The sequence below is a fragment of the Pseudopodoces humilis genome, chromosome 10, assembly GCF_049639895.1.
Source record: "Pseudopodoces humilis isolate 2021_Gansu_Grassland_sample_001 chromosome 10, ASM4963989v1, whole genome shotgun sequence".
Taxonomy (NCBI): Eukaryota; Metazoa; Chordata; class Aves; order Passeriformes; family Paridae; genus Pseudopodoces; species Pseudopodoces humilis.
In genome coordinates, this window is record NC_142209.1 from 30,784,631 (window position 1) to 30,811,479 (window position 26,849).

Genomic DNA, 26,849 nt, shown 5'->3' on the forward strand with positions numbered 1-26,849 from the left:
CAGCCCCAGCGGGTCCCTGGGGTGTCGGTGGCCCCCAGCCTGCAGTCCCACAGCGGGGCAGGGGCTCAGCACAAACGGAGCCAAATCCCACTGCTCCCACCAGGCTCTCCACCCCAGGATCCCGGGATGAGAGGCTGGAGCACCGTTCTCTTTTTCCTTACTGCAAAACTACATTTAAGATATAAAAATTTCCCGAGGCGTTTTCCGGCCGCGCGAGAGCCGCGATGTCCCCGGCAGCTCCCGGCTGCGGCCGCCAGAGGGCACCGGAGCGACAGCGGCAGCGGCGTGTCCCCGTCCTGTCCTTGTGTCTGTGTGTCCCTGTCCTGTCCCTGTGTCTGTGTGTCCCTGTCCTGTCCCTGTCCCTGTGTCCCCGTCCTGTCCTTGTGTCTGTGTGTCCCCGTCCTGTCCCTGTGTCTGTGTGTCCCTGTCCTGTCCCTGTCCCTGTGTCCCCGTCCTGTCCCTGTGTCCCTGTCCCTGTGTCTGTGTGTCCCCGTCCTGTCCTTGTGTCTGTGTGTCCCTGTCCTGTCCTTGTGTCCTTGTCCCTGTGTCTGTGTGACTGTGTGTCCCCGTCCTGTCCTTGTGTCTGTGTGTCCCTGTCCTGTCCCTGTGTCTGTGTCCCTGTCCTGTCCCTGTGACTGTGTGTCCCCGTCCTGTCCCTGTGTCTGTGTGTCCCTGTCCTGTCCCTGTGACTGTGTGTCCCTGTCCTGTCCTTGTGTCTGTGTCCCTGTCCTTGTGTCTGTGTGTCCCTGTGTTTCTGTGTCCCTGTGTCCCTGTCCTTGTCCCTGTGTCCCCGTCCTGTCCCTGTGTCCCCGTCCTGTCCCTGTGTTATTATCCCTGTGTTCCTGTCCCTGTCTCCTTGTCCCTGTGTCCCTGTCCCGTGTCTGTCCCTGTGTCCCTGTCCCCATCCCTGTTCCCGTCTGTGTCCGTGTCCTTGTCCATGTGTGAGCAGGGACCAAACCCAGGCAGGGCTGCTCCAAACCCATCCAGCCTGGCCTTGGGCACTGCCAGGGATCCAGGGGCAGCCCCAGCTGCTCTGGGAATTCTATCCCAGGGCCTGCCCACCCTGCCAGGGAACAATTCCTGCCCAAGATCCCATCCAGCCCTGCCCTCTGGCACTGGCAGCCATTCCCTGTGTCCTGTCCCTCCATCCCTTGTCCCCAGTCCCTCTCCAGCTCTCCTGGAGCCCCTTCAGGCCCTGCAAGGGGCTCTGAGCTCTCCCTGGAGCTTCTCCTCTCCAGGTGAGCACCCCCAGCTCTCCCAGCCTGGCTCCAGAGGGGCTCCAGCCCTGGAGCAGCTCCAGGGGCTCCTCTGGAATCTCTCCAGCAGCTCCAGGTCCTCTTGATGTTGGAGTCCAGGGCTGGAGGCAGCTCTGAAATAGGGTCTCATAAGCATTATATACATTTTAAATTCTATATTTTGATTTATATCTTAAAATCTGCTCTCAAATAAACACCTCACTTTCATTATCTTTACTGCAATGACCATCAAACCCTGGGCTTCACTCCAAGGTCCTTCGTCTTTGCTTTCCAAACACTCTTCCCCCTCCATGCATTTACAGGAGACAAAATTAATTCAGATTAATGATTTAACATCCCCCCCGAGCTCCCCGCTGCCCACAGGAGCACCAGTGGAGGTAACTGTGCCTGGAGGCCGAGCCCCCCCAGCCCCTGATTCCATCAGCAGGACTGGGAGCTGCTTTGGGAGGGTCCAACCTTCCCTCTGCCCATCCCGGGGCTCCCCCGCACGCCCGGAGAAATGGGAACAGGGAACCTCCCCGCGGGAGGCAGGATGGGGGAAGAGGATTCCTCGTGGTGTAGGACAATTTTCCCTCACGGAAATGCCTCTCGTGCGTTGGTTTATGGCCCACGCTGCCATTAAATGGACAAAGTTTGTTTTCGTTTTACTGCAGCTCTCTGTGCCCCGATCCCGGACTTCGCCCGGCGCTGCCCGGCCGGGTGATTCCCACAGCAGCCACGTGTGGCCGGCGTGCACAGGCTGGGAAATCCGCCTGATCCTGCCGGGAGAAGGGATGGAAGGATGCACGCAGGGCCAGGGGCAGCAGGCACAGCGAATGTCCCTGCCTGGAGCTCCGCAGGTTTCTGCTGCCCTGAATTCAGGGGCACGAGGAGCTGCTGGGAGCCGAGCAGGGACTTGCTGGGGGCACCAACTCACGGGCTGGGGAAGGAAAAGAGATTCCAGCAGCTACCCAGGGTGGTGGGAGAGCCATAAAATCACCGAATCCTGGAATGGTTTGGGCTGGAAGGGGTCTTAGACCTCATCCAGTCCCACTTCCCTGGGGAGCAGGCAGGGACACCTTCCACTACCCCAGGCTGCTCCAAACCCCGTCCAAGCCGGCTTTGAGCACTTCCAGGAACAGCCGCAGCTGCCAGGGTCTCCCCATCCTCACAGCCAAGAATTTCCTCCTATCTCCAATCTCCAGCTCCCCTCCTTCAGTTTAAAGCCACCCAAGCACTCCCAGGCTCCCGCTTGTGTTCGCTGTGCCGGGGAGCCCCAGCTCCCTTCCAGCGGCATTCCAGCAGCTCGGAGGGCAGCAGGAATGTGCTGAGTGCCGGCAAAGCGGCTGGGATAAATCTGGGATAAACACATCCCAGATCCCCCAATCCCCTCCCACCTTTGGGAGAGGTTACCAGGAGCCTGCACAGGGTTTTGGGGTCGGTGCCACCGAGCCGGGCTCAGCTGCACTCCCGTGACCCGGGACGTTGGGAAAGCTGCTGGCACCGTGCCCAGCTCCAGAGCCAAACCCAGCCGGCTCCAGACTTCCCGGCTGCCCCGAGCGCTCCCAGGTCTGGCCAAAGTCAAACCCTCAACAGCAGCAGGGATGGCCGCAGCTGAACCCCGCTTTTAGTTCCGGCGGGGATGGAGGAACTCCAAGGAAAACAGGCGGAAAATATCTTTTTGCTCTTGTGCTGCAAGTGCTGGAGTGCCAATCCCGGACTGCCCCGGATCCTGGGGCAATCCCAGGCTCCTGCCCCGCTCCATGGGGAGGCAAAGCCGAGGTTTCCCGGCTGGATCAGCTCCTGCAGGGCTCCAGGGCGGGATGTCCCGCTCAGGGCAGGTGGATGTGCCCGGACACAGCGGCGAGCTGGGGCGCTGGGGTCAGCTCGGTGACACGGAACTGGTGGCACTGGGAAAACAGCGACTCTTGGAGCAGAGGCCGCCCCTGGAATGTGCAAGCTGGCGTTTGCTGCCCTCGGCATCCAGCAGATCCAGAGGGGACCGGGAACGCTCCGCGGGCCCGGCCCGGCAGTGTGGGGTGCCCGGGGCACGGCTGGGCTGTCCCAGCACACGGACACGGAGGGAATTGCTGCAGCAGCCGGGATGGACAGAGGTCCCAAGGGACGGGCCAAGGCAGGGAAACGAGGGAGAGAACCAGGGACACCCGAACAAGGACAGCAGGGAGCCGAGGGGAAAGGGAGCAGAAGCCCCCGGCACCGGCCCGGGGGCTCAGGGACCACCCGGAGGCAGCTCTGGGAAGGGCCCTGGCCGGCTGCCCCGGCAGGGACGGGGCTTTGTCGCCCTTCAGGGGCACTGTTTGATGCTTGGTCTCATTCCCAAAAACCCAAATTAAACAACTCGATGCTCTTACGTGCAGGAAGCACCTCCCCAGCTGGCCCAGACGTCCTCCCCCATCGAGGGCTCCAGTGGGCATCTCCCACATCCCTGGGGGTTAACCCATTGCTCTCCAAGCCGCCTCCCACTACGGGCAGCCCAACCCCGCGGCCCGGAGAATTTTTGGGGTGAGGATGTGGCAGGTGGGGGGAAGAGCCTGGGGGGCTGAGCCCGGCCCAGCTCCCGACCCCTCGGTGATGCCGAACGCGGAGGGGAGGGCAGGCACAGCCCGGAGAATGATGAAAGTCAAGATTAAAGGGCAGGGGGAGAGCAAAACACCCCGGCCGCTTTTGGCAGGCGATGAAAGGAAGGCTTAGCAGCAGCTGCCAGCTGGGAGCTGACGGAGGGACAACTGCGGCTCCGGCTCCATCCCGGGCTGCCCAGCACATCCCCAGCACGGCCACCCACTGTCCCCGCAGCCCCAGGGTCCCCAGCAGCCCTGCTGCTCCTCGAGGAAAAGCGAGAGACAGCAAAACTGCGGCCGGCCGGGAAAGCCGCAGGGAAAGCGCAGTTCCAGAGCATCGCCTGCCCGCTCCGGGAACTGCCCAGGAGAGAGAAAAGAGGCTTCAGCTGCTTCCCAGCTGCCTCCGAGACAGATTTAGCTCTGGGGCCGGCACAGATGGGGCTGCGGGGCCGGAGCCACGGGCGGAGCCGGAGCCTGCAGTTGCTAATAGAGATACAGCAAATTAAGCGAACTTAATTCGGAGGGTCACCACACAATGCTCCCACCTGTTTTGCTGCGGTCCAGCCATCTGCCACCCCTCCACCTGATGTAAAAAGGGCTTTTCCCCCCTTTCTCCCGGCGCCGTGGGCTTCGTTAAGTCGTGTCGGGGCTCATCAGGCTGCAGAGCCGGGCCGGGGGCACTTGCAGAACAAACCCCAGGGAGGTTCCCAACAGGGGGATAAGGAAATCACCCTTTTATTGTGCTGCACAAACGCTTTCATGTGTCCCTGGAGTGTTCCAGGTTGGACAGGACATGGAGCAACCTGGGATGGGGGGAGGTGTCCCTGCCATGGCAGGGGGTGGAACAGAACCATCCCTGGGGTCCCTCCCAGGCCAAACCGTGACAGGATTCTGTGACATCCCATTTCCCAAATGGTCAATTCAGAGATTCAGCAGGAGGGCCGTGGAGCTTGGCGTCGTGCTTTCTGCTGTGGAAATTGGCTCCTGCCATCCAGGAGCTGCAGGAAAACACTGCCAAAATCTCCATGAGGGACCACCAAGGGTCCCGAGTACAGCCCTGCTCCGTGGAGCTGCTGGGAATGTGCCAGCCAGGTTGGGAAAGAGCTCTGGCACCGGCTGTGGGAGCACAGAGGGCTTTGGGTGCAACAGCTGAGAAAGCTTTGACACAGCAGCCGTCAGGAGAAATCCCCCCCGGAGGTCTGCAGGGCTGACACAGGACATCTGGAGCGGGAGCAGCTTCCCAGAGAAGCACCGAGTTCTTGGAAACCTGCAGAGGGAGAGATCACAGAGTCCCAGACTGGTTTGGGTTGGGAGGGACCTTAGAGATCACCCAGAGCCAACCCTGTCATGGCAGGGACACCTCCCACTGTCCCAGGCTGCTCCAGACCCATCCAGCCTGGCCTGGGACACTTCCAGGTGTCCAGGGGCAGCCCCAGCTGTTTCCTGTGGCAAACTCTGTCCCTGTGTTTGAAGGTTGGTGGAGGTGTGCCCTGGGAGCAGAGCTGCTCCCTGCAAGGATCATTCCAAGAGAGCGATCCCTGTGGAGGCAGGGAACAGCATCCATCGAAGGAGAGATTGTGTCCCACTTCTCCTCTCAGGTGAGAATCACCTGCAGAGCTGCTTCCAGCCCTGGGGAGGATGTGGAGCTGCTGGAGAGATTCCAGAGGAGCCCCTGGAGCTGCTTCAGGGCTGGAGCCCCTCTGGAGCCAGGCTGGGAGAGCTGGGGGTGCTCACCTGGAGAGGAGAAGCTCCAGGGAGAGCTCAGAGCCCCTTGCAGGGCCTGAAGGGGCTCCAGGAGAGCTGGAGAGGGACTGGGGACAAGGGATGGAGGGACAGGACACAGGGAATGGCTGCCAGTGCCAGAGGGCAGGGCTGGATGGGATCTTGGGCAGGAATTGTTCCCTGGCAGGGTGGGCAGGCCCTGGGATAGAATTCCCAGAGCAGCTGGGGCTGTCCCTGGATCCCTGGCAGTGCCCAAGGCCAGGCTGGACATTTGGCTTGGAGCAGCTTGGTTTATGACAGTGTCCCTGTCCCTGTCCTTGTCCCGTTCCCATTCCCGTTCCCATCCGCGGTCCCGAGCGAGTTCAGGCCCGGCAGGGCCGTGCAACACGTGGGCGTGGTCTTATTTGCATGAGCCAATGGGAGCGTTGTATGCAAATGAGACGGCGCGGGTTGGCCGGGCCGGGCGGGGCTGCGCGCGCGGGGCGCCTTTGTCCGGCACAGGCGGCGGGGCCGGAGCGGCCGGAGCGGCCCGAGCCCGGTGCCCGAGCCCGGTGTTCGCTGTCCCAGCCCGCTGTCCCAGCCCGCTGTCCGGCCGTGGCCCCGTGATGACTCTGGAGGAGCTGCCCGGGGAGCGCCGCGCCGCCGGGAGGTGAGGCCGGGGGGGCGGCGGGGCCGGGCGGGGAGCGGCGCGGGGTGGCCGGTGACGGCCGGTGCCGCGTGTCCCGGCGCAGGATGGAGCAGGCGGGCGACGCGCTCGAGGAGGTGCTGAGCAAGGCGCTGAGCCAGCGGAGCCTCACCCTCGGCGTCTACGAGGCGGCCAAGCTGCTCAACGTGTGAGTGCCCCCTCCCCGTATCCCCCGGTGCCCCGCGCCCGGTGCGCCCTCGGTGACGGCGGTGCCCCGCAGGGACCCCGATAACGTGGTGCTGTGCCTGCTGGCGGCCGAGGAGGAGGAGGCGGGGGACGCGGCGCTGCAGATCCACTTCACGCTGCTGCGGGCCTTCTGCTGCGAGAACGACATCAACATCCTGCGCGTCAGCAACCCGGCTCGCCTGGCGCAGCTGCTGCTGCCGGCCGCGGGTCCCGAGCCGCCCGCGGACCTGCACTGCGTGCTCGTCACGGTGAGCCCGGGGGGGACACCCCGCCGCTCCCGGGGGGGACACCCCGCCGCTCCCCGGGGGGGACACCCCGCCGCTCCCCGGGGCTCGAACCCGCGGCCGCAGTCCTGGGGACAGCGGGGCTGCCTTCTCCCCTCGTTCTGCTGTGATTTCCCCACCCTTCTCCTTTGTTTTCACCCTCTTTCTCCTCTTGTTCTGCTCTTTCTTTACTTAGTTTTCCTCCTTTCCCCTTCTCTCTTCATTTTTCCTCTTCCCCCCCCTTTCTTTCTTTCCCTTCCACCCTTTTATCTCTCCCTCCTATTTATTTTTTTTCCCCCTTCCCTACTCTGCCCCAAAGTCCAAAGCTAAACTCCTCACACGCTTCCAGGCCTGACTTGTTTGTTCGCCTCGCCAGCAATTTAAGATGATTCACACTCCTGGGCTTTCTGCTGTGCTTTTTCCTCCCCCCACCTCGTGCCACGCTCGGCTTGTTTTTGCTGCCTTGCTGAAGCTTTTTTTTGCCGTCTCTTTTCCAGAACCCGCAGGCGTCGCAGTGGAAGGATCCAGCGCTGAGCCAGCTGATGTGTTTTTGCCGGGAGAGCCGGTACCTGGACCAGTGGGTGCCGGTGATCAACCTCCCGGAGCGGTGACCCCCAGCCCGGCCCCGCTGCCAGGCTTTGCCAGTTGCTCAGGAAGGAACTCCCTGCCCCGGCTCCAGGATTCCCCCGGGGGAGGGAGGAAAAATAAAACACAATAACAACTTTAAAAAAAAAAAAAAATAGATATAAAATAATAAAGTTAAAACTGATGTCGTGGGGGGGGTTTGGCTGCAGTGGAGCGATGCAGAGCGTGGGAGTCGGGATGAAAACAAGGCATGAGCCCAGCCCGACGTGCCCTCACGAGAATCCTCCTCACTCTTTCTGTCCTTAAGTGCCACTTAAAGTTCCTGCTTTAAACACGTTAACGAGCAAACAAGGTTAATCGAGGCCTTTTGCCAGCAATGCTGTTGTATTTTTGGGATGTTAATTCTCACGTTTTTATGCTAAGATATATAATAATAATAAGTTATTTTCTGATATTGATGGAAAAATTATTTATACTTGGAGGTCTGAGAACCGAAGTGCCCTCGTGCAGTTGGTCTGCAACCACAAATCTTCTCCCAGTTTCCCAGTTGGCTGCAAAAGCAGCACCATTAATATAATTGTTTGAAATTTGAGTGTTTTTTGGGGTTCTGGTGTTCTTGTTTTGTGCTTTCTTTTTTTTTTTTTTTTTTTTTGAAATAAAGTGTAAAATCAAACCTTTGGCCCAGCCTTTTATTTCCTTACTCCAGGACTGCACAGGCACAAGGGCTGAGCAGCAGCTGCTTCCTTGTCCTGGCCACGGGCAAGGTCCTGTTGTGCAGCTCCAGTGTGGGTTCATTCCCGGCCCCTCCCAAGCAATTAAACGCCAAAGCAGCCGAGGTGCTGCAGGAAATATTTGGAATGTTTGTTATTTATTTATTTGACTTGAATGCTGCCACAACAGGAGCTTAAAAAAAGGAAAAAAAGGGGTTTTGCTGCCGAGGTTTCCACATTCCTGCAGCTCCTCCCTGGCAGGTGATTCCCTGGAGGAGGAAAACCTGTCCCGGTGTTTCCTTGCAAAGCCCCGGGATTTGTTCGCACCCCCAGCTCCCGGTGCCAGGCTCCTCTTTAGTGACACAGGCAGGTGGCACAGGTGCCACCCTGGGACAGGAACATCCACACCCTCTGCTGCTGCTGGCACTGCCTGGGGCACCCAGCCCGAGCCCAGGGCTCTGGGGACAGTGGCACGGGGTCACTCTGTCCCCAGCCCTGCTGGGAGGGGAGGCTGGACCTGTTCTCCCACTCCTGGGATGCTCCAGCACGAGGCCACCCTGTCCCTGTCCCTGTGTCCAGCTCAGGGCTCAGCCCAGGCAGGTCCCAAAGAGGTGACACTGTCCCTGTGAGGCCACCCTGTCCCCAGCCCAGGCTCAGCCCAGGCAGGTCCCAAAGAGGCCACCCTGTCCCTGCCCCTACCCCTGTCCCCAGCTCAGGACTCAGCAAAGGCAGGTCTCAACAAGGCCACCCTGTCCCTGTTCCAACGAGGCCACCCTGTCCCTGTCCCTGTCCCCAGCCCAGGCCCAGCACAGGCAGCTCCCACCCTGTGCCCAGGGACATGACAGCAGCACCAGATTTATTTCTCCAAGCTCAGATTCAATCCAGACCCCTCTGGTCTCTCCCAGTGTCACCCCCAGCCCTGTCCCCACACCACACAGTGGGGGGGGGCTGGGGGGCACCTGGCCCTGCACACAAATTCTCATTTTTCTCCCCAAAGCAGCTTGGCCAAGGACAAGAGGGGCAGAGCAGTGATGGGGTCTCACCGTGGGCTTCTCCCAGCACCTGTGGGTGCAATGCTCTCACTTCTCCTTTTGTAAAAAATTCTCTGAGGGCAGAGTCTGTATTTCCCCCAAATTTTACAATCCCTGCTCCTTCTGGGGGTATTGATGGCAAAAAATGAAGTGCAAATGTAATCACTGCATTTTAAAAAAAATTAAATTGTATTTTGTATTTTAAAAATGATGAGTTTACCAAAAGTCTCTGGATTAAAATGCTGTCAGATTTGGGCAGTGGTGCTGGATCTCCACCCAGGATCCCACATCTGGATCAGCACCACAAGCTTTATTTAAGGGCAAACACCAAGAACATCCCTGCAGCCACACCAGGGAGCTGGGCTGGGGAACAGGGAGCTCAAACCAAACAAAAACTCCAGCTTCTTCCCAGATTCCTGGAAAAACAACAATCAACAGCACGAGGCTCCTTCCCTCCTCTCAGCCCTGCACTGAGCAATTAACAGAGCTCATTAATTCTCTCCAGGTGTGTGACAGACACAGACACAGCAGAAAAACAATCAGGGCAGAGCCACGTTGTTGGTTTTCTCCACTGCCACTAGAAAAATATTCTGATTACAAAAATAATTTGCACAACAAGCACGGGATAAGCAGCAGGTTTCTCTATCAGGCTGATTTTTGGAGCTCTGCCAAAGAGATTTGTTAAACAAAGTTGATTTTTTTTTATTTTTTTTTTTTTATCTATATCAAAAGTGGGTCTATAATTTCATACAGAAATGACAAATATGTAAATGTAAATGACAAGTGGTTCATAAATTCTGCAAATATCCTCCCAGAAATGTAGGGTTATGGCAGATCACTTCAGCTGCCTGCACAGAAGGACATTTGCAGCCAGCTGAAGTCAGGACTATTTCTGAACCCTTCAAAATTTACTGTTAATATATAAGGTTTATATATCTACACACACACACACAGAAAGACTTTTTTATTATGTGTATATATAAAATATATACTAGATGGATAGGCCCTCCAATTATAAATGCATAACCACAAGCTGGAGATAATTTGGCATTTTTCCTGTTTAAAAATGAATTATTTTTTTTTATAAAAACAAGTTCTGCCTCCCTGCACAGAACCCAGCTGGGGTTGGGAGTGAGGGCAGCGTTCCTCCAGCTCTGCCAGGGCACTTCCAGCCTCCTGTTCTGGCATTTCTTCCATGGCGTGTTTTATACTAACACAGGTTTTTTTTATTCAAGAAGAAAATGCAACAGAATCCAAGGTGGAAATTCTGCTTTTTCAACTCTTGGAAAGCAAGGAAAGCACCTCTGATTCCCAACTCTCATCCTTTCAAAGCCCTGGGAAGAGAGGCCAGCGGGAGGAAGGCTGAGGCACAGCTCCCTGGAGCTCCCCAGCAGCTGCTACAACCATTTGCAAGGTAGTTTTGGCTAGAAAATGCACTTTAAGCCTGCCTGGGCACAAACAGGTGCTGCCAGCACAGGCACAACCCCCCCACACCCCCCCAAAACAAAAAAAAAATTATCCATAATTTTAAAAAATGTAAACCCAGTGATTCCATCTCTACAACTTTGCTTTTTCTGCAAAGCTCAGGCAACTTTGGTCGTGATGGAGTTGGCAAATCGCCACCAGGACCCCTCCATGCAGAGAGGCCCTGGAGCCCATTCCCTCAGCCAGGAAAGGCAGGGATTGAGTCAGAAAGCTCCTGACAGAGACAGGGATGAGCAGGAATGCCTTGGGAAGCTCAGGGAATGGTGTGGACAGGGTCGGGGTGCAGGTACCTGGAGGAGCGGCGGCGCTCGGCCCGGCCCCGCTGGGCTGCAGGGGCTGGCCAGGAGGAGCTGCCCCTCTCCTATAACAAAATGCAGGTTTTCTTGTCCTTGAAAGGGTTCTCAGAAGCTGGAATTCCCATCAGCAGAGGGTCCTTCTTGGCGTGCTCCTCACAGTACAGCATGAGGTCTGCCGAGGCCTTGGACACCTGCGGGAGCAGGGGGAAAATGGGCACCAAAGGGGGTTTTCCATGGAAATGGGGATAAAATGCTGAGGGCTGGGAGGGAGCCAGGTGGGATGGGAGAGGTGCTGGGAGATGGACTCGTTCTCCAGGGATCTGCCTGCTGCTTTGATCCACGGGGAATGAAGGAAAGGATGGAGCCCACACCAGGCAAAGGCTCCACCTGGCTCCTACAGGAAACTGGAAACAAACAGGAGGGGCTTCAAAATAATTCCAGAGGAATTTTTATCTCTCCTGGAGTGACAGGACAAGGGGCAACTGCTTCCCTCTGCCAGAGGGCAGGGTTGGCTGGGATACTGGGCCACAAGAAGTGGATTTATTTGGATCTGTTGAGCTTTGAGAGGGGGAAGCACTGAGCTGTGTGTGCACAGAGACACAAAACACACACAACCACTCCGTTACCTCACTGTCCTACAGCCAGGAGGGGAAAAACAAGGACAAGGAGGGGGAAGGAGGCTGTGCCCTCACCTTTATCCTCTCGATGGAGGCCTCTATCCTGAGCTGCTGCACGGTCCTGCGGGCCTGGGCGATGTTGTTGGTCGTGGTGGCTGTTTTGCCAGACATTTTCAGTGGAGCAGGGAAGTTCTGCTTGGAAAGAAAGGGGGTTGTTATTCCAGAGGGCAGCACAGCACCCTGAACTGCTTTTACACAGAGGTGTCCACTACACACTGCAAAAAGGGGTTTTTAAAAATTATTATTATTATTACTATTATTATTATTATTATTATATCCAACAGGATCAAGCAGCTAAAAGCTTGGAGCTGCAGGTTTCTGGGCTTGTGGACCAGCTTTGGCCACTTGATGCCCCCCATCTCCAGCTTCCCCTGGGATTCCAGGGATCCCAGAGGATGCTGGAAAGCCACAACTTCCCTGTGAGCTGCCCCAAGGAAGGGGACAAGGTCCTGAGCCCACCAGAGAGTGAAAGCAAGGAGTGAACTGGGATGGAATCACACAATATTGAGGTTGGAAACGTTTTTTGAGACCATGGAGTCCAACCATTCCCAGCGCTGCCAAGGCCACCCCTGCCCCACGTCCCCAAGTGCCACATCCACAGGGATTTTAAACCTTTCCAGGGATGGGGATTTGTCACTGCCCTGGGCAGCTGGGCCAGGGCTGGAAACTCTTTCTGGGGAGAAATAAAATCCCTGGCACAGGCTGATCCCAGCATCCCTGGCTGAGTCCTCAGTGTCCAAGGTTTGGAGCAGCCTGGGACAGTGGGAGGTGTCCCTGCCATGGCTGGGGTGGGATTTTCTCTTTCCCAACCCAACCCAGTGTGGGATTCCAAATGATTCAGGTCTGCAGGGAGCCCAAGAGCCCAGCCCTGTCCCTGAGCTGTGTCCCAGTCTCCAGCAGGACCCTGCTTGTTCTGCACAGCTCCAGGAGGAGCTGCCTGCGGATCCCTCCTGCCCATGCCCTGAGCCCAAGGCAGCTCCGTGACCTTTCTGAGCAGCTCCTGCAGGATTCAGGTTTCCCTCAGCCAGCCTGGCAGCAGGGATGATTTCCAGCTGGTGCTCCTGCCAGCCCAGCCAGCTGGGAGCAGCGTTATCCTGCTCTGAGTCCTCACTTCCAGGGGAGATTCCTTGGAAAAGCTCTGGGCAGAGCAATTCCCAAGCGGCAGAAAACGCCTGTCCAGGCACAGGAGGGACATTCCCTCCTCAGGGCTGCTGTCACTAAAAACTGATTTCCTGGAATAAACAGCAAGAGAATCCTCTCCTGCAGATCCATGGATGCTCCAAACCCATCCAGCCTGGCCTTGGGCACTGCCAGGGATCCAGGGACAGCCCCAGCTGCTCTGGGAATTCTATTCCAGGGAACGATTCCTGCCCAAGATCCACCCAAACCTTCCCACTTTCACCTTACAGCCATTCCCTGTGTCCTGTCCCCTCCACCCCTTGTCCCCAGACCCTCTCCAGCCCTCCTGGAGCCCCTCTGGATGAAAAATGAATCTTCCAAGCAGGGAACTCCAGCAGGCACAGCCAGAGCTGCTGGGTTCAAACCCATCATCTCTGGAATATCAAGAGATGTTAGACAAAAGCACAGATCCACCATAAACTGAGCCCAAATTCCCAGTCCAGTCCCTGCAGTTTCCCCTCACAATATTCCAAACCCAACCCAAAGGAATTCATTTTTTATCCAGTAACGACTGCAGCTCTGAGAGGACAGTTCAGGAGTTGCTGATTTCTGTAATTTTAGTACTTTTTGGGGTTTTTTTAAGGGTTAAAAAAATTAAAAGATAAACCATTATCCTCTCATTTAACTGGGGAAAGGCCACGCTCAGTCTTGCCTGCCCCAGCCCCAAACCCCCCATTTGCCACTGGAGCTGTTGGATTCTCTGGATCCCTTCCCACCCTACATGGATTGACCTCCTTAGGAAAGTTCCAGTGCTTATTTTCCCAGCTGCTTAGCTTTGTTAATTAATGAGATGTTTGGAAAAAAACGAACCAAAACAACCCAAACCATAAGATTTGAAAATTAAATTGCTGCATTTGCCCATCTCCAAACAAACATGAGCTTTAATAGCCCTCCTAAGATTACTAAATCTCTTCTACAGGGAGATTTACAACAACTAGGTCAGCTCCCAATAAATCTGTTTTTCTTCCCAGTTCCTGGCAACGGATCCGAGCTGCTGCAGCCATGGGATTTCTCACAGGGCAGCCTGGACTTGACAAAACTCTCCAGATTTAAACTGGAGGTGTTGGAATTCTGCAGAACTTGGGGGTTCTGAACCCTGGGCAGGGTTTTCTGGGGTAGGGAAGAGGAAGAAGTTGCTTCTTCTCCATCAGTTGGAGAGGGAACAGCTCTGATTTCTAGGAAATGATCCCTGGTGCTCAGCCCTGAGAGCCTCCCTCATCCCAACACTTTCCCTTTGGGATCTCTCGTGTCCCAGAAGCTCCTCCTTCCAAAATGCACCAAAAATCCATTTTCAAGAAGTTTTTCCATTCAGCACCTCAAAGAAAACATGGCTGGTGAGCCAGGCAGGCTGGACAGGGCTTGGAGCAGCCTGGGACAGTGAGAGGTGTCCTGGCCATGGCAGGGGTGGCTCTGGATGGGATTTGAGGTCCTTTCCAGCCCAAAGCACCCCAGGATTTTCTGGTTCTGCTGCTCAGAGGGGGCTCCCTGGAGGAACACGTGGTGACAACCTCGGTCCCCTGGGTGTGACAAGGCACAGCAGGGTGGTGCTGACAGAGATTCCCAAAGCCCAGAGCAGCTGCAGGCAGGGCTGCAACTCTCCCTGGGGTCTGACTCAGCCTAAAACCACACAAAAGGGTCAGACCCAGAGCAGCCTCCCCTGGCACCCCCAGCCATGGCAGGGACAGCTCCCACTGTCCCAGGCTGCTCCAAACCCATCCAGCCTGGCCTTGGGCACTGCCAGGGATCCAGGGACTGCTCTGGGAATTCCATCCCAGCCCTTTCCCACCCTGCCAGGGAAGAATTTCTTTCTCATTCACCCACTGAGCCCTGAGCCCTGCAGAGGAGGATTCCCACCGGCTGCACTTTGCCAGGGAAAGGCAAAACCACAGGAAACCTCCAGTGAGGTTCCTGCAGCCACACACCTGCACTTTATCCTCTCTTGAAACACCTGCAAACAGCTGGAGCTGCCCCTCTTGCCCAGAAAAGCTCCATTTTTCCAGGCCTTGCCCCATTTTCTTTCCTCAGGCTTTAGGTAACGAGGTTGCCATGCAGCAGATCCCCAGATCCGCCCGGGCTGCCTGCCAAACTCCAGCTCCAGTGGGATAATTAAACTCTGGACTGTCTTATTTACTCTTTCAGATCCAGGACTTGTGAAGCACCTGCTGAGTGAAAGGTAATTAAATCAGCACTGCTAAAGCAGGGCTGGGGATCTGCTGGAAATCCCAGCAGCTCTCTCTGGAAAACAGCTCCCAGTTTGCTCCAGTTATGCCAAGGCAGCTCATACTGGAGCAGCAAAGACTGGCTGGCAGCTGGAGAAAGGCTCAAAGGTGTCTTGGAACTGTTTCTTTGGAAATAAAGCACATTTTGAGGGGAGTAACTCAAAATTTGGATCGACAGAGCAGGTTGGGAAAAACACAAACCAACTCCAGTGACAACAACAACACCTACAAGTGTAACACCCCTCCACCCCTGGGGATCCAGCCCCTGGAGATCCAGCCCCTGGAGATCCAGCCCCAGGAGATCCAGCCCCTGGAGATCCAGGGTTGGCAGCAGGGATCTAAAGTTCTGCTGCTGCAGGGAATCGATGCTGGAGCAGCTCCAGCCTGGAAATGTTTGGATGCTGCTGGTGGATAAAGCAGAAACAATCACCACCGTGGGAATGATCCCACCTTTCCCAAAAACTCAGGAAAAGGGGGAAAAGAGGGAAATGAGCAGTGGGGTAAGCTCAGAGCTGCTGCTCCCAGCTCAGTCCCAGCCCTGAGCTTGAGGCTTTTGGTAATTCCACCACAAGTGCTGCAGGTTTCCAAGTTCCCAAATTCCCTGGGAATTTTTGCTGGGAGAGTTTTTAGCTGGATCTGCTTTGTCACCACCACTAACACAGGCTCTGATTGCTGCTCCACAGCCCTGCCTGCAAATCCCTTCTGCTCCCTCCTCATCCCTTCATCCCACTGCCTCAGCTGGGACCCTGCAAACAATCTGGGAACAACAGCAAACCCCAAATCCCAAATCCAGCTGCCCCTCTCAGTCACTCACACTCCCCAGAGCTCAGGGGAATAAAAAGAATAAAATTTTGCTTCTGAAAACGCGGGGATTTGTCGGGCAGGGAGGAGGAAGAGGGGGATGCAGGGAGTGGCACCAAGCTGAGGTAAATCCTTATGGAGAACAGGGAAAAAGAGGCACAATGCCCACCCTGGAGGGGTGGCACAAGCAGGGGGTGATGGCAGAGCCTGGGCTGAGGCACAGCCCCACTCCAGGGGCAGGGCAGGACGTGGGGAGAGCTTTCCATGGATCCCAAGGCTGGATCTCTGCACGTGCTCCTCTCCCAGGAGCTCTGTGGGAGCGCCAGGGCCGGCAGCTGGTTGGGACTTGAATGCTGGAGCTCGGTTTTCCTACAGGGCACCCTTGGGAGCAGGTTTGTCATGACTTGCAGAACCTGAAAATGCTCCGAGTCCAAGCCAGGAGGCCACTGCTGCCATTCAAGGTGGGGGCAGGAATAAACAACTCAATTCTGAGCATGCATTGGAGCACAGCCGGCTCCAGCAGCAGATAAAACAATTCCCCACGAGCATCACAAAGTCTCTGCAATTGTGATATTCCCTAGCTTTGATTTTTGATTATTTTAGGCCTCCAGTGGAAGGATCTGTTGGAGGAACCTCAGGGTGCCTGGCTCTATTTTCAGCCAGAGGATTTGGAGGCCCCCCAGATCCTGCAGACCCTGGAGCAGAGCAGGATTGAACAGGGGGACCCACAGGAAGGGTGGGAGAGGCACAGAGTCCCCTTTCCTGGGAGAAAGGAGCATCCAAAGGATTCCTCTGCCCACCTGAAACCTCGGGGGTCTCGGGGGTGCTGCTCCCCCCAACAGTGACAGGCAGGGGCTGCAGGAGGTGCCTTGCCCTGGCAGGCCCGAGGATTTTGGGAAGGACTCGGGAAGCCTGGATGTTTATTCAGAGTGGGGAAAGGAGTGGAAGGGTGGGCGTGGAGGGGGAGCAGCCCTGAGCTGTCCACGGACACCCCTGGAATGGGAATTCCCTGGGGATGGGAACGCTGCCCTTCCTGCTGCAGGCTGCTCCTGCAGCACCAGGGACCCTCTGTCCCCACTGTCACCTCCATCAGCAGCCCTGCAGCACCAGGGACCCTCTGTCCCTGCTGTCACCTCCATCAGCAGCCCTGCAGCACCAGGGACCCTCTGTCCCTGCTGTCACCTCCATCAGCAGCACTGCAGCACCAGGGACCCTCTGTCCCTGCTGTCACCTCCATCAGCAGCACTGCAGCGGGGCAGGGACAGCCCACAGCGCTCCTGCTCCCACCACTTGTCCTGCTGGGAGGAGGAAGGAGATTCCAGGCCAGCAGCTCCATCCCTGCTCCGGCCAGCCTGGTTTATCCAGGCTGGATCAGCCCAAGGGAAAGCCCAGGGCTCCCGCTGTGGGGCCGTGCTGACACCCAGTGGAAGAGCCGGAACCTTTTCCTTCTGCTGCGCTGCCAAAGAGAAAACAAACCCTGGGCAGCAGGAAAACACCAGGGTCCTGCCCTCAGCCAGGAAACCGAACTGAGAGTGAAGGGAAAAGGGGATCAGAGATGCTTTGGGGGCGTTTCTCTTTTTATGGTGCTTTTGTCCCATCCCCAGAAGGCTCCAAGGCAAGGCTGGAGCAGCCTGGGACAGGAGAGCTGGGACAGGGGAGCTGTCCCTGCCCATGGCAGGGGTGGCACTGGGTGGGCTTTAAGGTCCCTCCCAACCCATCCTGGAATCCATTTGGAATCCATCTGGAATCCATCTGGAACCCTCATTCCCCACACAACGAGCAGAGAGACGAGTGGTGCAATATCCCCCAGATTTCCAGGAGCACCCCGAGCCGCTCCCGCGCTCTGCAGACTGAACACAACATCCACAGTGCAGGAAACACAAAATCCACAGGGCAAACAGTGCAGGAAACACAAAATCCACAGGGCAAACTTCCCAGGAAAAACAAAATCCACAGGGCAAACTTCCCAGGAAAAAATGGCAACAGGGATCATCCACCCTGATCCCACCACGGGAACCAGTGGCCAGGAGAAGGATTTCTCCACACCTACCCCAAACCAAGCTGTGAGTAGCAGCTCCCTGGTTCCTGGCATGTGAGAAGGGCTGGGTTTTAAAACAGGTCTGGGTTTTAAATCAGGACTGGGTTTTAAATCAGGACTGGGTTTTAAATCAGGACTGGGTTTTTAAGCAGGACTGGGTTTTAAATCCAGACTGGGTTCTAAAACAGGACTGGGTTTTTTTTTAAGCAGGACTGGGTTTTAAAATAGGACTGGGTTTATAAAACAGGACTGGGTTTTAAAACAGGACTGGGTTTTAAAACAGGACTGGGTTTTTAAGCAGGACTGGGTTTTAAAATAGGACTGGGTTTCAAAACAGGACTGGGTTTCAAAACAGGACTGGGTTTTAAAACAGGACTGGGTTTTAAAACAGGACTGGGTTTTTAAGCAGGTCTGGGTTTTTAAGCAGGACTGGGTTGTTTTTAAGCAGGACTGGGTTGTTTTTAAGCAGGACTGGGTTGTTTTTAAGCAGGACTGGGTTGTTTTTAAGCAGGACTGGGTTGTTTTTAAGCAGGACTGGGTTGTTTTTAAGCAGGACTGGGTTGTTTTTAAGCAGGACTCAGATGAGATTTACAGCGGTGACACAAATATTTTATGTGTGCTAGAAAAAGTTTGGGTTTGGTGAAAGAAATCAAGATCCTCCCCCAAGGATCACACTCTGGAAAAGGAAAGCTGAAACATCTGGCAGCTGCAGGACTTGCAGTGGTTTTGGGGAGAATGGGGATGCTCTGGGCTGCTCCACAGCTGAAGGGACTGGGGCAGCTCAGATTTTAAACCAAATTTTCCAGCAGAAAAGATCCAGCAAAGCCCAGCTCTGGTCCCATGCCCCTCCTGGAGGCGGTGCAGCAGCCAGGGCTGGATGGGGAATGGGAATTCTGGCCATGCAGACACACCTGGCTTGCACAGGGTCAGTGCAAAATGAGAATAAAAGCCCCTTAAAGCACAGAACATCCCATTTGTGATGTTTCCTCCTTCAGAGGATTTACACTTGAGAGCAGTGAGAGATTCTACACTGGAGAATTTTTTTTAATTATAAATAATGCTGCCAGTGTCTTAATTGGAGATTAAAATCCTTAATGATGTGAAATGGAAGGAAGCAGACAGTTCCCAAGATCTTCAATTGGACTTGGTGTTCTGGGTGTTTAATTGAAGCTCTGTTCCTTCATAACCTGCACTTCAGAAGTAATTTCTGCTGATCAAACCTGGGCTGCAGCTCCCTTTGATTTTCAAATTCAGCCTCCACTGTGGGATTCTGTCAAGCCCAATGTACATTTTGGGTGAGGAGCAGTGGAAAAACCTGCTTTTTCTTTCCTCTGCATTCCTTCTGCCTTCACTTTTTGTACCTTTAACACACACAAAAAGTGACTTTTAGATCAAGGCTACTTTGAAAAACATCTGAGCAGCGTTATTTTAAAGACACCAGCCTGAAGTGACTGGAAAAGGCAACGAGCTGCAGGGCAGTTTCTCCACAGAAGATCCCTGCTCCTCATTCCCACTGGGAAAAAAGGGGAAAAACTCCAAAGAGACATTTGAAAAATGCCAAAAGAGGCTGAAAATCAGGAGAGGGCAGTGCTGAAAGCTCTGTCAGGGGATGCAGCCTGGCCCCAGGTTCTGTGACCTTCAGCAGATTCTCTGTCTGCTGCAGATAAAGCCCAGGACGCTGGCTCAGGATGCTCCAAGAACTGGGAAGGTGGGAAGGATCTCACCACCTCCTTCGCTCCAGGAATTTATCCAGGTGCCCATTTTTAAGGATGGAGGGAGGGAATATGGAATAATTTGCGTTTTTTGATGGACAAACAAAATACAGGTAGCACAGCAAAGACAGAAATGATGAAGATTTGCAGGCTGGTCCTTCCTAATCAGGGCAATAAACAAGGAAAACCTTAATTTCTGTGGGAAAAGTAGGTTTTCTGCCCCCTAAATTCAACACAAAAGCAGTCAGGCAGTTAAAAGAATGAGGTGAAAAGTGTCAGCAATCCTGCCAAGGACTTTATATTTGTTCTGCTCCAGAATAAAATTAAATCACCAGGGTTTGGGACCTGTCGTGCTGCTTTGCATTTTGCACGAAACAAAAGAACCAGAGTGGACTGGAAACTCACCTACATAGGCAGACTTGCTTCCTGACCAGCTTGCCTTGATTTTATCAGTGCAATGATCCTGAAACAAGAATAAAATTAAAATTATAAGGATTTTACAGTGCAAGAAAGCCAAAGCTTGGGGGAGGGGGGGGTTGGCACTTGTGGTTTAATGCACAAAAATCATATTTTGAGATTGGAAAATCTCAATTCTTCAAACCTGGAGCAGCTTGGGAAGTGGGAAGTGTCCCTGCCCATGGCAGGGGGTGGGACTGGATGGGATTTAAGGTCCCTTCCAAGCCAAACCATTCCAGGGTTACTTTGTCCCTGGAGACTCAGAGCTGTCAGCCTCCAGTGATGGGTTCTCACAGCTGGGTTTAAATCACTGCCTAAACAAATCTGAGAGCTCACATTCCCTATGGAGACCTTACACACCCAGAAAGAAACCTGGAATGGTGGCAGTCCTCAAATCCTGCAGGCACTGGAAGGGCTCTGAGCTCTGCCTGGAGCCTTCTCCTCTCCAGGTGAGCACCCCCAGCTCTGTGAGGGTGATGAAAACCATCAGGTGATGGGAATTCTGTGAGCAGGGAGTGGATTTACAAGTGAAACCATCTCTGCTCTCCTTTTCCTGGCTGTGCTGCTGCGGGGAGCCCGAGGGCTGCACAGTCAGCTCACACACAGGTGTGCAAACAGATGTGTCAGCTTCCACACCTCCAGCAGGGACTGGCAATTCCCTGCAGCTCCCAGGGCAGCTTCCCAGCCCTGCAGAGACAGCCCCAGCGTGGAACTGGGATCAGGAGCAGCAGGCACAGCCAGGGCACGGCCGGATCCGGGATTGCCACTGGAATGAATCCCAGCTCCGGCTGCTGAGGGCTGGTGGAGCTCTGGCACCCAGCCCTGGAGGAGCCCCAGCCATCCCCTTCCCTCACTCCCAAGGAGGGAAAAACCCACCTGAAATTCCCAAGGGCTGGTCCTGAGCAAGGCACAGAGGGGACAGGCAGCACGGGCAGTATTCCCGTTATAATCCCCTGCTGGAAACGGGATCAGGCTTTTAATGAACACTGCTCAAATCATTGTGTGGAGGAGGGAAATAAATTGTGTTAAGGACAGTCTGCCTTGCCACAGTCCTTGTCCCTGTGCCAGGCTTGTCCTGTCCACATCCAGCAGGGAAAGCAAAATAAATAAATGTGACACGTAACCTCCTCCACGGACGTGCGACCGCTGCACAAAATCAAAGCTGGGATGGAAAAGCTGCTGCTCTGTTTATCTGTGCAATATCCAAATCAGCTCACACCCCCTGGCAATTGTCAGGGAAAAATGAGAAGAAATTTAGAACTGACTCCTGCATCCTGGGGGGGATGAAAACACAGTCAAAACAACCACGGAGCACACGGAATGGTTTGGGTTGGGAGAGACCTTCAGGGATCAGCCAGTCCAAGCCCATCTTTAATGCATCTGAGGAGTAATTCCAGCTCCTGGGGCTGCCCTCCACCCCAGAGCCACGCTGATATTCCTGCCTAATCAAAGCTCCTATCAAAGCAGCCATAAAAACCCACAAAGCCAGCATTGCTGGCATAGTTTGAGGCTGGTGTAATGCACCCCCTGCAAAAGCCTCCACTCAGAGGCCAGGCCACGCTTGGGAAGGAATAAATCAGGGAAGGGCACGTGGGATGAGGAAATTCCACAGCTGGATGGGTCCCAGTCCCTCTGGCCAAGGCTGGCAGCACCAGGCAGGTCCTCCTGCACTGCAGGAGTTCCAGTTCCAGCTGGAGCATCCCTGCTTTGCAGGAGGAATCCCATGCAAGTTTTACAGCAACAGCAACCAGATTCAGCTGGGAAATGGATGGTTCCTCTCCCATAAAAGCCAGGGACACCTTCTGCTTATCCCAAAACTCCTGCCTTTGGGAGGGGGCTGGAAGCTACAAACAGAGCTGCAAATGTCATTTGGGATCTGCTCAAAATTATTCCCAGCAACCACAGAATCACAGACTGCTTTGGGTAGGGAGGGAGCTCAAAATTCACCTCATCCCTGCCATGGCAGGGACAGCTCCCACTGTCCCAGGCTGCTCCAAGCCCCAACCTGACACTGCCAGGGCCTGCCCACCCTCCCAGAGAGGGATTTATCCCCAAAATCTCATCCAAACCTGTCCCCTTTCTGTGACAACCACCAGTCCCTGATGTGTCCCTGGTTCAGGCAGCAAGGGCTGGGTCCCAGGGCATCCCCTTGGCATTCTCTTGCAAACTGGGAGGGAGAATTTTCTCTCCTCAGCTTAAAAGCAGCAGAAAACCTTCTGGTTATGTGCTCTGGGGGAGGTTGGGCACAAGGCAAGCCCTCATTTGGATGGGAAAACCAGACAAAATGTGCTCCCACTGGTTCTGCACAGGGAACAGCTCTGGAGAGCGAAGGGGGGATGGCACAGAGCAGCAGCCTGGGAATGCAGGCTGGGAATTCAGGCTGGAAAAGCAGGCTGGGAATTCAGGCTGGAAAAGCAGACTGCTCCCTTCCCAGCAGGACTGAGATGGGCTTTTCCACCTCCCAACACCCCGGAGAGCCACGCTGGAGGATAAAACCCACCCAGAGAGCCAGGGCTCGGAGCTGGTGCCGCACGTCAGAGCCGGGCAGGAAGGCTGGGATCACACATCCCAAAACAAAGTGTGCCAAAAAATAAACCCTGTCCCTGCACAGCAGGATTGGAAAGACACAGGAGAATGGATGGGAAGACAAAGGGGGTAAAAAAAAGGGGAAGCAAGGCTGGCTCCTGCCTGAGCTGAGCCGAATGTTTAAACAAGGAGCTGATCCCAGCGGCCACGTCCTGCCGGCCTCAGCTGCTCAGTACAAATAATCCTCACAACACACTTTTTTCCCTTTCCCTCCTCCCTCTGGAACTCCATCACATGCCAAGACGCTGATACGGACACAGGAAGCTGAATATAAACACGCTGCCTGTTTTACCAAATATTCAAAGGAACACAACTAAAAATACTCGGCTGCTGGTGCCCAGGAACATCCCAAAGCTGTGATCCACCCCCAGCCACGCTGCCTGGGGCTCCAGGGATTTGGGGCACACTGAACCCCAAGCCTTGGCTTTCACAGAATCCCAGCTGGTTTGGGTTGGGAGGGATCTTAAAATTCATTTTGTTCTCTTCCCCTGCCACGGCAGGGACAGCTCCCACTGTCCCAGGCTGCTCCAAACCCATCCAGTCTGGCCTTGGGCACTGCCAGGGATCCAGGGGCAGCCCCAGCTGCTCTGGGAATTCTATCCCAGGGCCTGCCCACCCTGCCAGGGAACAATTCCTGCCCAAGATCCCATCCAGCCCTGCCCTCTGGCACTGGGAAGCCATTCCATGTGTCCTGTCTCCCCATCCCTTGACCAAAGTCTGTCTCCATCTTTCCTCAGCTCCTTCAGGCCCTGCAAGGCCACACTGAGGTCACCCCAAAGCTTCTCCTCTCCAGGTGAACATTCCCAGCTCTCCCAGCCTTTCCTCCCAGCAGAGCTGCTCCATCTCTCTGCTCATCCTGGTGCCTCCTCTGGACCCTCTCCAGCAGCTCCAGGAGTGGATCCTCTCCTCCTCAGGGCCACCTGGCTGGAAGGGGTTCAGCAGCTCCCCAGTGAGGAATGTTACATCTCCCGGGAATGCTGGATCCCCCAGAGCCACGTGTCACCCCCACCTCCCTCCCTAAAATCCCAGGGAGAATCCCACCACAGCCCAGTCACCCTGAGGACTTCTGTCACTTCTTTCTCATCAATCCTCACAAAATACGGAATGGAAACTTTCTGCTCGTGTCAGCAGCGTTGTCTCACCCTTCCAAATTCCCCCCCAGCTTGTTCCTAAGAGCAGAAATGATGTGGGTCCTGAGCTCCCGACACCAAGGGCAGGATGAACACTGAGCTTTGGGAAAACGAGCCCCAAACTGTGTAATACTGCAAAATTCACCACACAGCTGCACAATTCCAGCAGTGCAGGAATCCCAAGGGTCACCAAACATCTGCAGCTCCCATTTTCCAAGAAAAAGCGAGTCTTTCAAGAACTGGGGGTGTTCCATCCCAATCAATGGAGTTGCACTCCAATTCCTGCCCCTGCCCTGGGATATTTCTGTGCCAGGACAAGGAGCCAGCAGCCTTCTCCCCATTCCCATGGTTTGTGTAAGCACAGATGGAGTTGCAGCAACTCAATCCTCCCTGGAATACGGCTCCGTGGCTCGGCCAAGGCTGTGCTGGTGTTTCCCTTGATAACTGTAAACCTTTGGAAATGATTCCCTCCGCCCCCTGCAGTGATCTATGCTCTGGCAAAGGGGACAAAGGGAAAGGGCGGAGGGGAGGATTTATGGGGCTGCACCAAGGATTTCTGCAGCAATATGGATTTGCTTTCGCAACAGAGCACACTCAGAGAGGGATACACTGGGATTTGGGAAGCTGTGTCCAGGGAAGGAGCACGTTCCCAACCCCATGGAGCTGTTGGGTTCAGCATCTCCTGCAGGGATGGTGAAGCCACAGGAAAAGGAGGGAGAGGGACTTTTTAAACAGGCAGGGAGGGACAGGAGCCAGGGAATGGCTGCCAGTGCCAGAGGGCAGGGCTGGATGGGATCTTGGGCAGGAATTGTTCCCTGGCAGGGTGGGCAGGCCCTGGGATAGAATTCCCAGAGCAGCTGGGGCTGCCCCTGGATCCCTGGCAGTGCCCAAGGCCAGGCTGGATGGGTTTGGAGCAGCCTGGGACAGTGGGAGCTGTCCCTGCCATGGCTGGGGTGGGATGGGTGGGATTTGAGGTCCTCTCCAACCCCAACCATTTGGGATTCCATAATCCTACAGTGTCACCCCAGGCCCTACTACAGAGAACTCGACGTGAATCTGGTTCAAATATTCCAAGTCTTTCTAGCAACCTATAAACTTAAGAACTTTCAGTACTTAAAAAGTCATCATATTGCCAAAGAAACATCACATTTGAAATAAAAAGATGTCTAAAGCCCACAGCACAACTCAATAATTTGATTTAACACCAGCAAGACGTGAGAGATCAGTTGCTCTGCTGCCTGGGAGCCCAAGAAACTCCTCCAGGATAACAGGAGAACTTCATCTTCCAGGGAAAAATCCTCCATCAGCTGGGTGATTATGGAATGAGCTCGCCCTCAGCCCCAGAGCCCATGCAGAGTTCCTCTCTGGAATTGATTGCTTCCTGATTAGAGATATCCCAAACGCTGTGGTGAGTCCCACACCGGGGTGAAATGAGGGATTGAGGAGTCATTAACTCCATACTAATCCCTCAATCTCATTTAGCAGCACTGAGCAGCACAGAATCCTGCCCTTTACTCCCAGAACTGTACTTCTAAACCAATTTACACCCCAAACACACACAAGCAACGTGTCCCTGATCCTGGGGGCTCTAAACCAGGTGAAACACCGGGTAATCACCTGGAAAATGCTGCCAATCCCATTTGATGTGCCCCATTAATTAAATCATAGAATATCCTGAGCTGGAAGGGACCCACAAGGATCAAATCCAGCTCCTGGCCCTGCTCAGGACAACCCCAAATTCTCACCCTGTGCCTCCCTGAGCTCTGGCAGCCTCAGGGCTGGGACCATTCCCTGGGGATGTCCCACCACTCTCTGCAGGAAGAACCTTTCCCAAAATCCAACCTAAACCCCTCCTGACACAGCTCCTTCCCAAAAACACCAGGATAAAATCACAATATACACTCAAAACCCTCTTCCCCCCCCCGCTCCCCAAAAAATAGTAAAGAATTTAAGCTTGCAATAGAGAATCTCAATTTAAAAGTTACTAAAGGAACTAAAAAAGTTCCAGGAGTTTGGCTCCATGATCCCTTCCAACTCAGGATGTTCTGCAATTCTACAATTCCAAGCAAACTTATTACTGTAACAGGGCGTGTAATCTCAGTATCAACACGAAACCTCCTGGAATAATGACGCTTCCCACTAATTAACCTCCTTCCCACACTCATCCCACAGCTCCCCGCACGTGGGAAACTTCCTCGGTCAAGCAGAGCTCCGGGATTCCAAGGAAAACCCAAGGTCTGACGGCTGGGAATGGGAAAATTGGTCAAATTTTAAAGGATTTAGCAGAAAGCTGGGGTGGCCCCCACGTATTTGGAGCTGCCAGCTCTGGGGATCCATCGGTGCCATGGGGAAGGTCTGGAGGGAAGGAGAAGGAATGGAAAAAAATATTGTCTATTTTAGAATTATTTTTGCCTAATTAAGCAGATTGGGTTTTTTTACATAATTAAGCAGATTTTGCCTCATTCCCGTGCCACACTCCACTTGTTGAACCATATCACACCTGCTCTGCGCTGCCTCCCGCCGGGAATCCTCCTCAGAACAACAAAAAAAAAACGGGGGGAAAAAAAAGAAATAATTAAAAAAAAAGCCCCAAAAGCTCCAAACCAAGCCCAAAACCAGCCAGGCACCGCTCGGGCCCGGCCCGCCCCGCCAGGCCCGGCAGCCAAAGGGGCCGGGCTGGCGCTTCCCGCTGTCCCCGCGGGGCCGGGAGGGCTATCCCGGGAGGCAAAGCTCGGTATTCCCGCTGGGAATCCCTCCCCCGGCCTGGGATCCCGGGATCCCGGTGTCCCGGTACTCACCGAGCGCCGCTCCCGGTGTCTCCACAGGCGACCGGAGCGGGAGCGGAGGCCACGCCCACAGAGCGAAGCTCCGCCCCTTTTCCTTCGGCCCCGCCCATCCCCGCGTGGCCCCGCCCCGCCCCGTTCGGGGCGGGGCGGGGCCACGCGGGGATGGGCGGGGCCAGGGGAATGGTGGGCGTGGCCACACCGGGGTGGGCGTGGCCACGCGGGTGTCCCAAATCCACGCGGAATTCCACATCTAAATCCGCTTTGTCCTGTTTGGGAAGGGGATGAGTGAGAAAAGCGTGAGGCCGAGGGATGGTTCAGGGGGTGATGGTGGTAGAGGATCCGGCGGGGTGGAGAGGTTGGAGCACGGATATCCTGGGAATTTTGGGGTTGTGGGTGTCGCCAGGGAGGGGCAGGTTTGGTATTTGCAGAGGCTTGTCTGCTGCCCGAACGAGCCCGGCGAGCCTCTGCTTGTGGGGCTTTGATCCTGG

General features: G+C 55.1%; 2 protein-coding genes across 6 annotated transcripts; one reads left to right on the top strand and one right to left on the bottom strand.

Moving 5' to 3' along the window:
• The first annotated feature begins 6,043 nt into the window (after positions 1-6,043).
• On the top strand, positions 6,044-7,847 carry GADD45A (growth arrest and DNA damage inducible alpha). Its single transcript, XM_005521242.3, has 4 exons — positions 6,044-6,185; positions 6,268-6,369; positions 6,442-6,655; positions 7,168-7,847. The coding sequence occupies exons 1-4, from the start codon at positions 6,142-6,144 to the stop codon at positions 7,279-7,281; spliced, it is 474 nt and encodes a 157-aa protein (XP_005521299.1). The 5' UTR covers positions 6,044-6,141; the 3' UTR covers positions 7,282-7,847.
• Positions 7,848-9,945: 2,098 nt separating this feature from the next.
• Positions 9,946-26,457, bottom strand: GNG12 (G protein subunit gamma 12). 5 transcript variants are annotated; one of them, XM_005521243.3, is made up of 4 exons: positions 26,374-26,457; positions 19,809-19,866; positions 11,470-11,586; positions 9,946-10,968 (listed from the first exon to the last, which is right to left on the bottom strand). In XM_005521243.3, the coding sequence occupies exons 3-4, from the start codon at positions 11,563-11,565 to the stop codon at positions 10,843-10,845; spliced, it is 222 nt and encodes a 73-aa protein (XP_005521300.1). In that variant the 5' UTR covers positions 11,566-11,586; positions 19,809-19,866; positions 26,374-26,457; the 3' UTR covers positions 9,946-10,842. The 5 variants fall into 5 exon arrangements, with proteins under 5 accessions (XP_005521300.1, XP_087916820.1, XP_014106100.1 ...); XM_088060694.1 differs by having other exon boundaries at positions 11,470-11,589; XM_014250625.2 differs by lacking the exon at positions 26,374-26,457 and adding an exon at positions 26,076-26,097.
• Positions 26,458-26,849: the final 392 nt, after the last annotated feature.

Coding starts and splice junctions, on each gene's coding strand:
- GNG12 (XM_005521243.3), bottom strand. CDS start 11,565: ATGTCTGGCAAAACAGCCACCACGACCAACAACATCGCCCAGGCCCGC. Junction 10,969..11,469: donor CCTCCATCGAGAGGATAAAG/GTGAGGGCACAG, acceptor CTGCTCCCGCAG/GTGTCCAAGGCCTCGGCAGA.
- GADD45A (XM_005521242.3), top strand. CDS start 6,142: ATGACTCTGGAGGAGCTGCCCGGGGAGCGCCGCGCCGCCGGGAG. Junction 6,186..6,267: donor GAGCGCCGCGCCGCCGGGAG/GTGAGGCCGGGG, acceptor GTCCCGGCGCAG/GATGGAGCAGGCGGGCGACG. Junction 6,656..7,167: donor TGCACTGCGTGCTCGTCACG/GTGAGCCCGGGG, acceptor TCTCTTTTCCAG/AACCCGCAGGCGTCGCAGTG.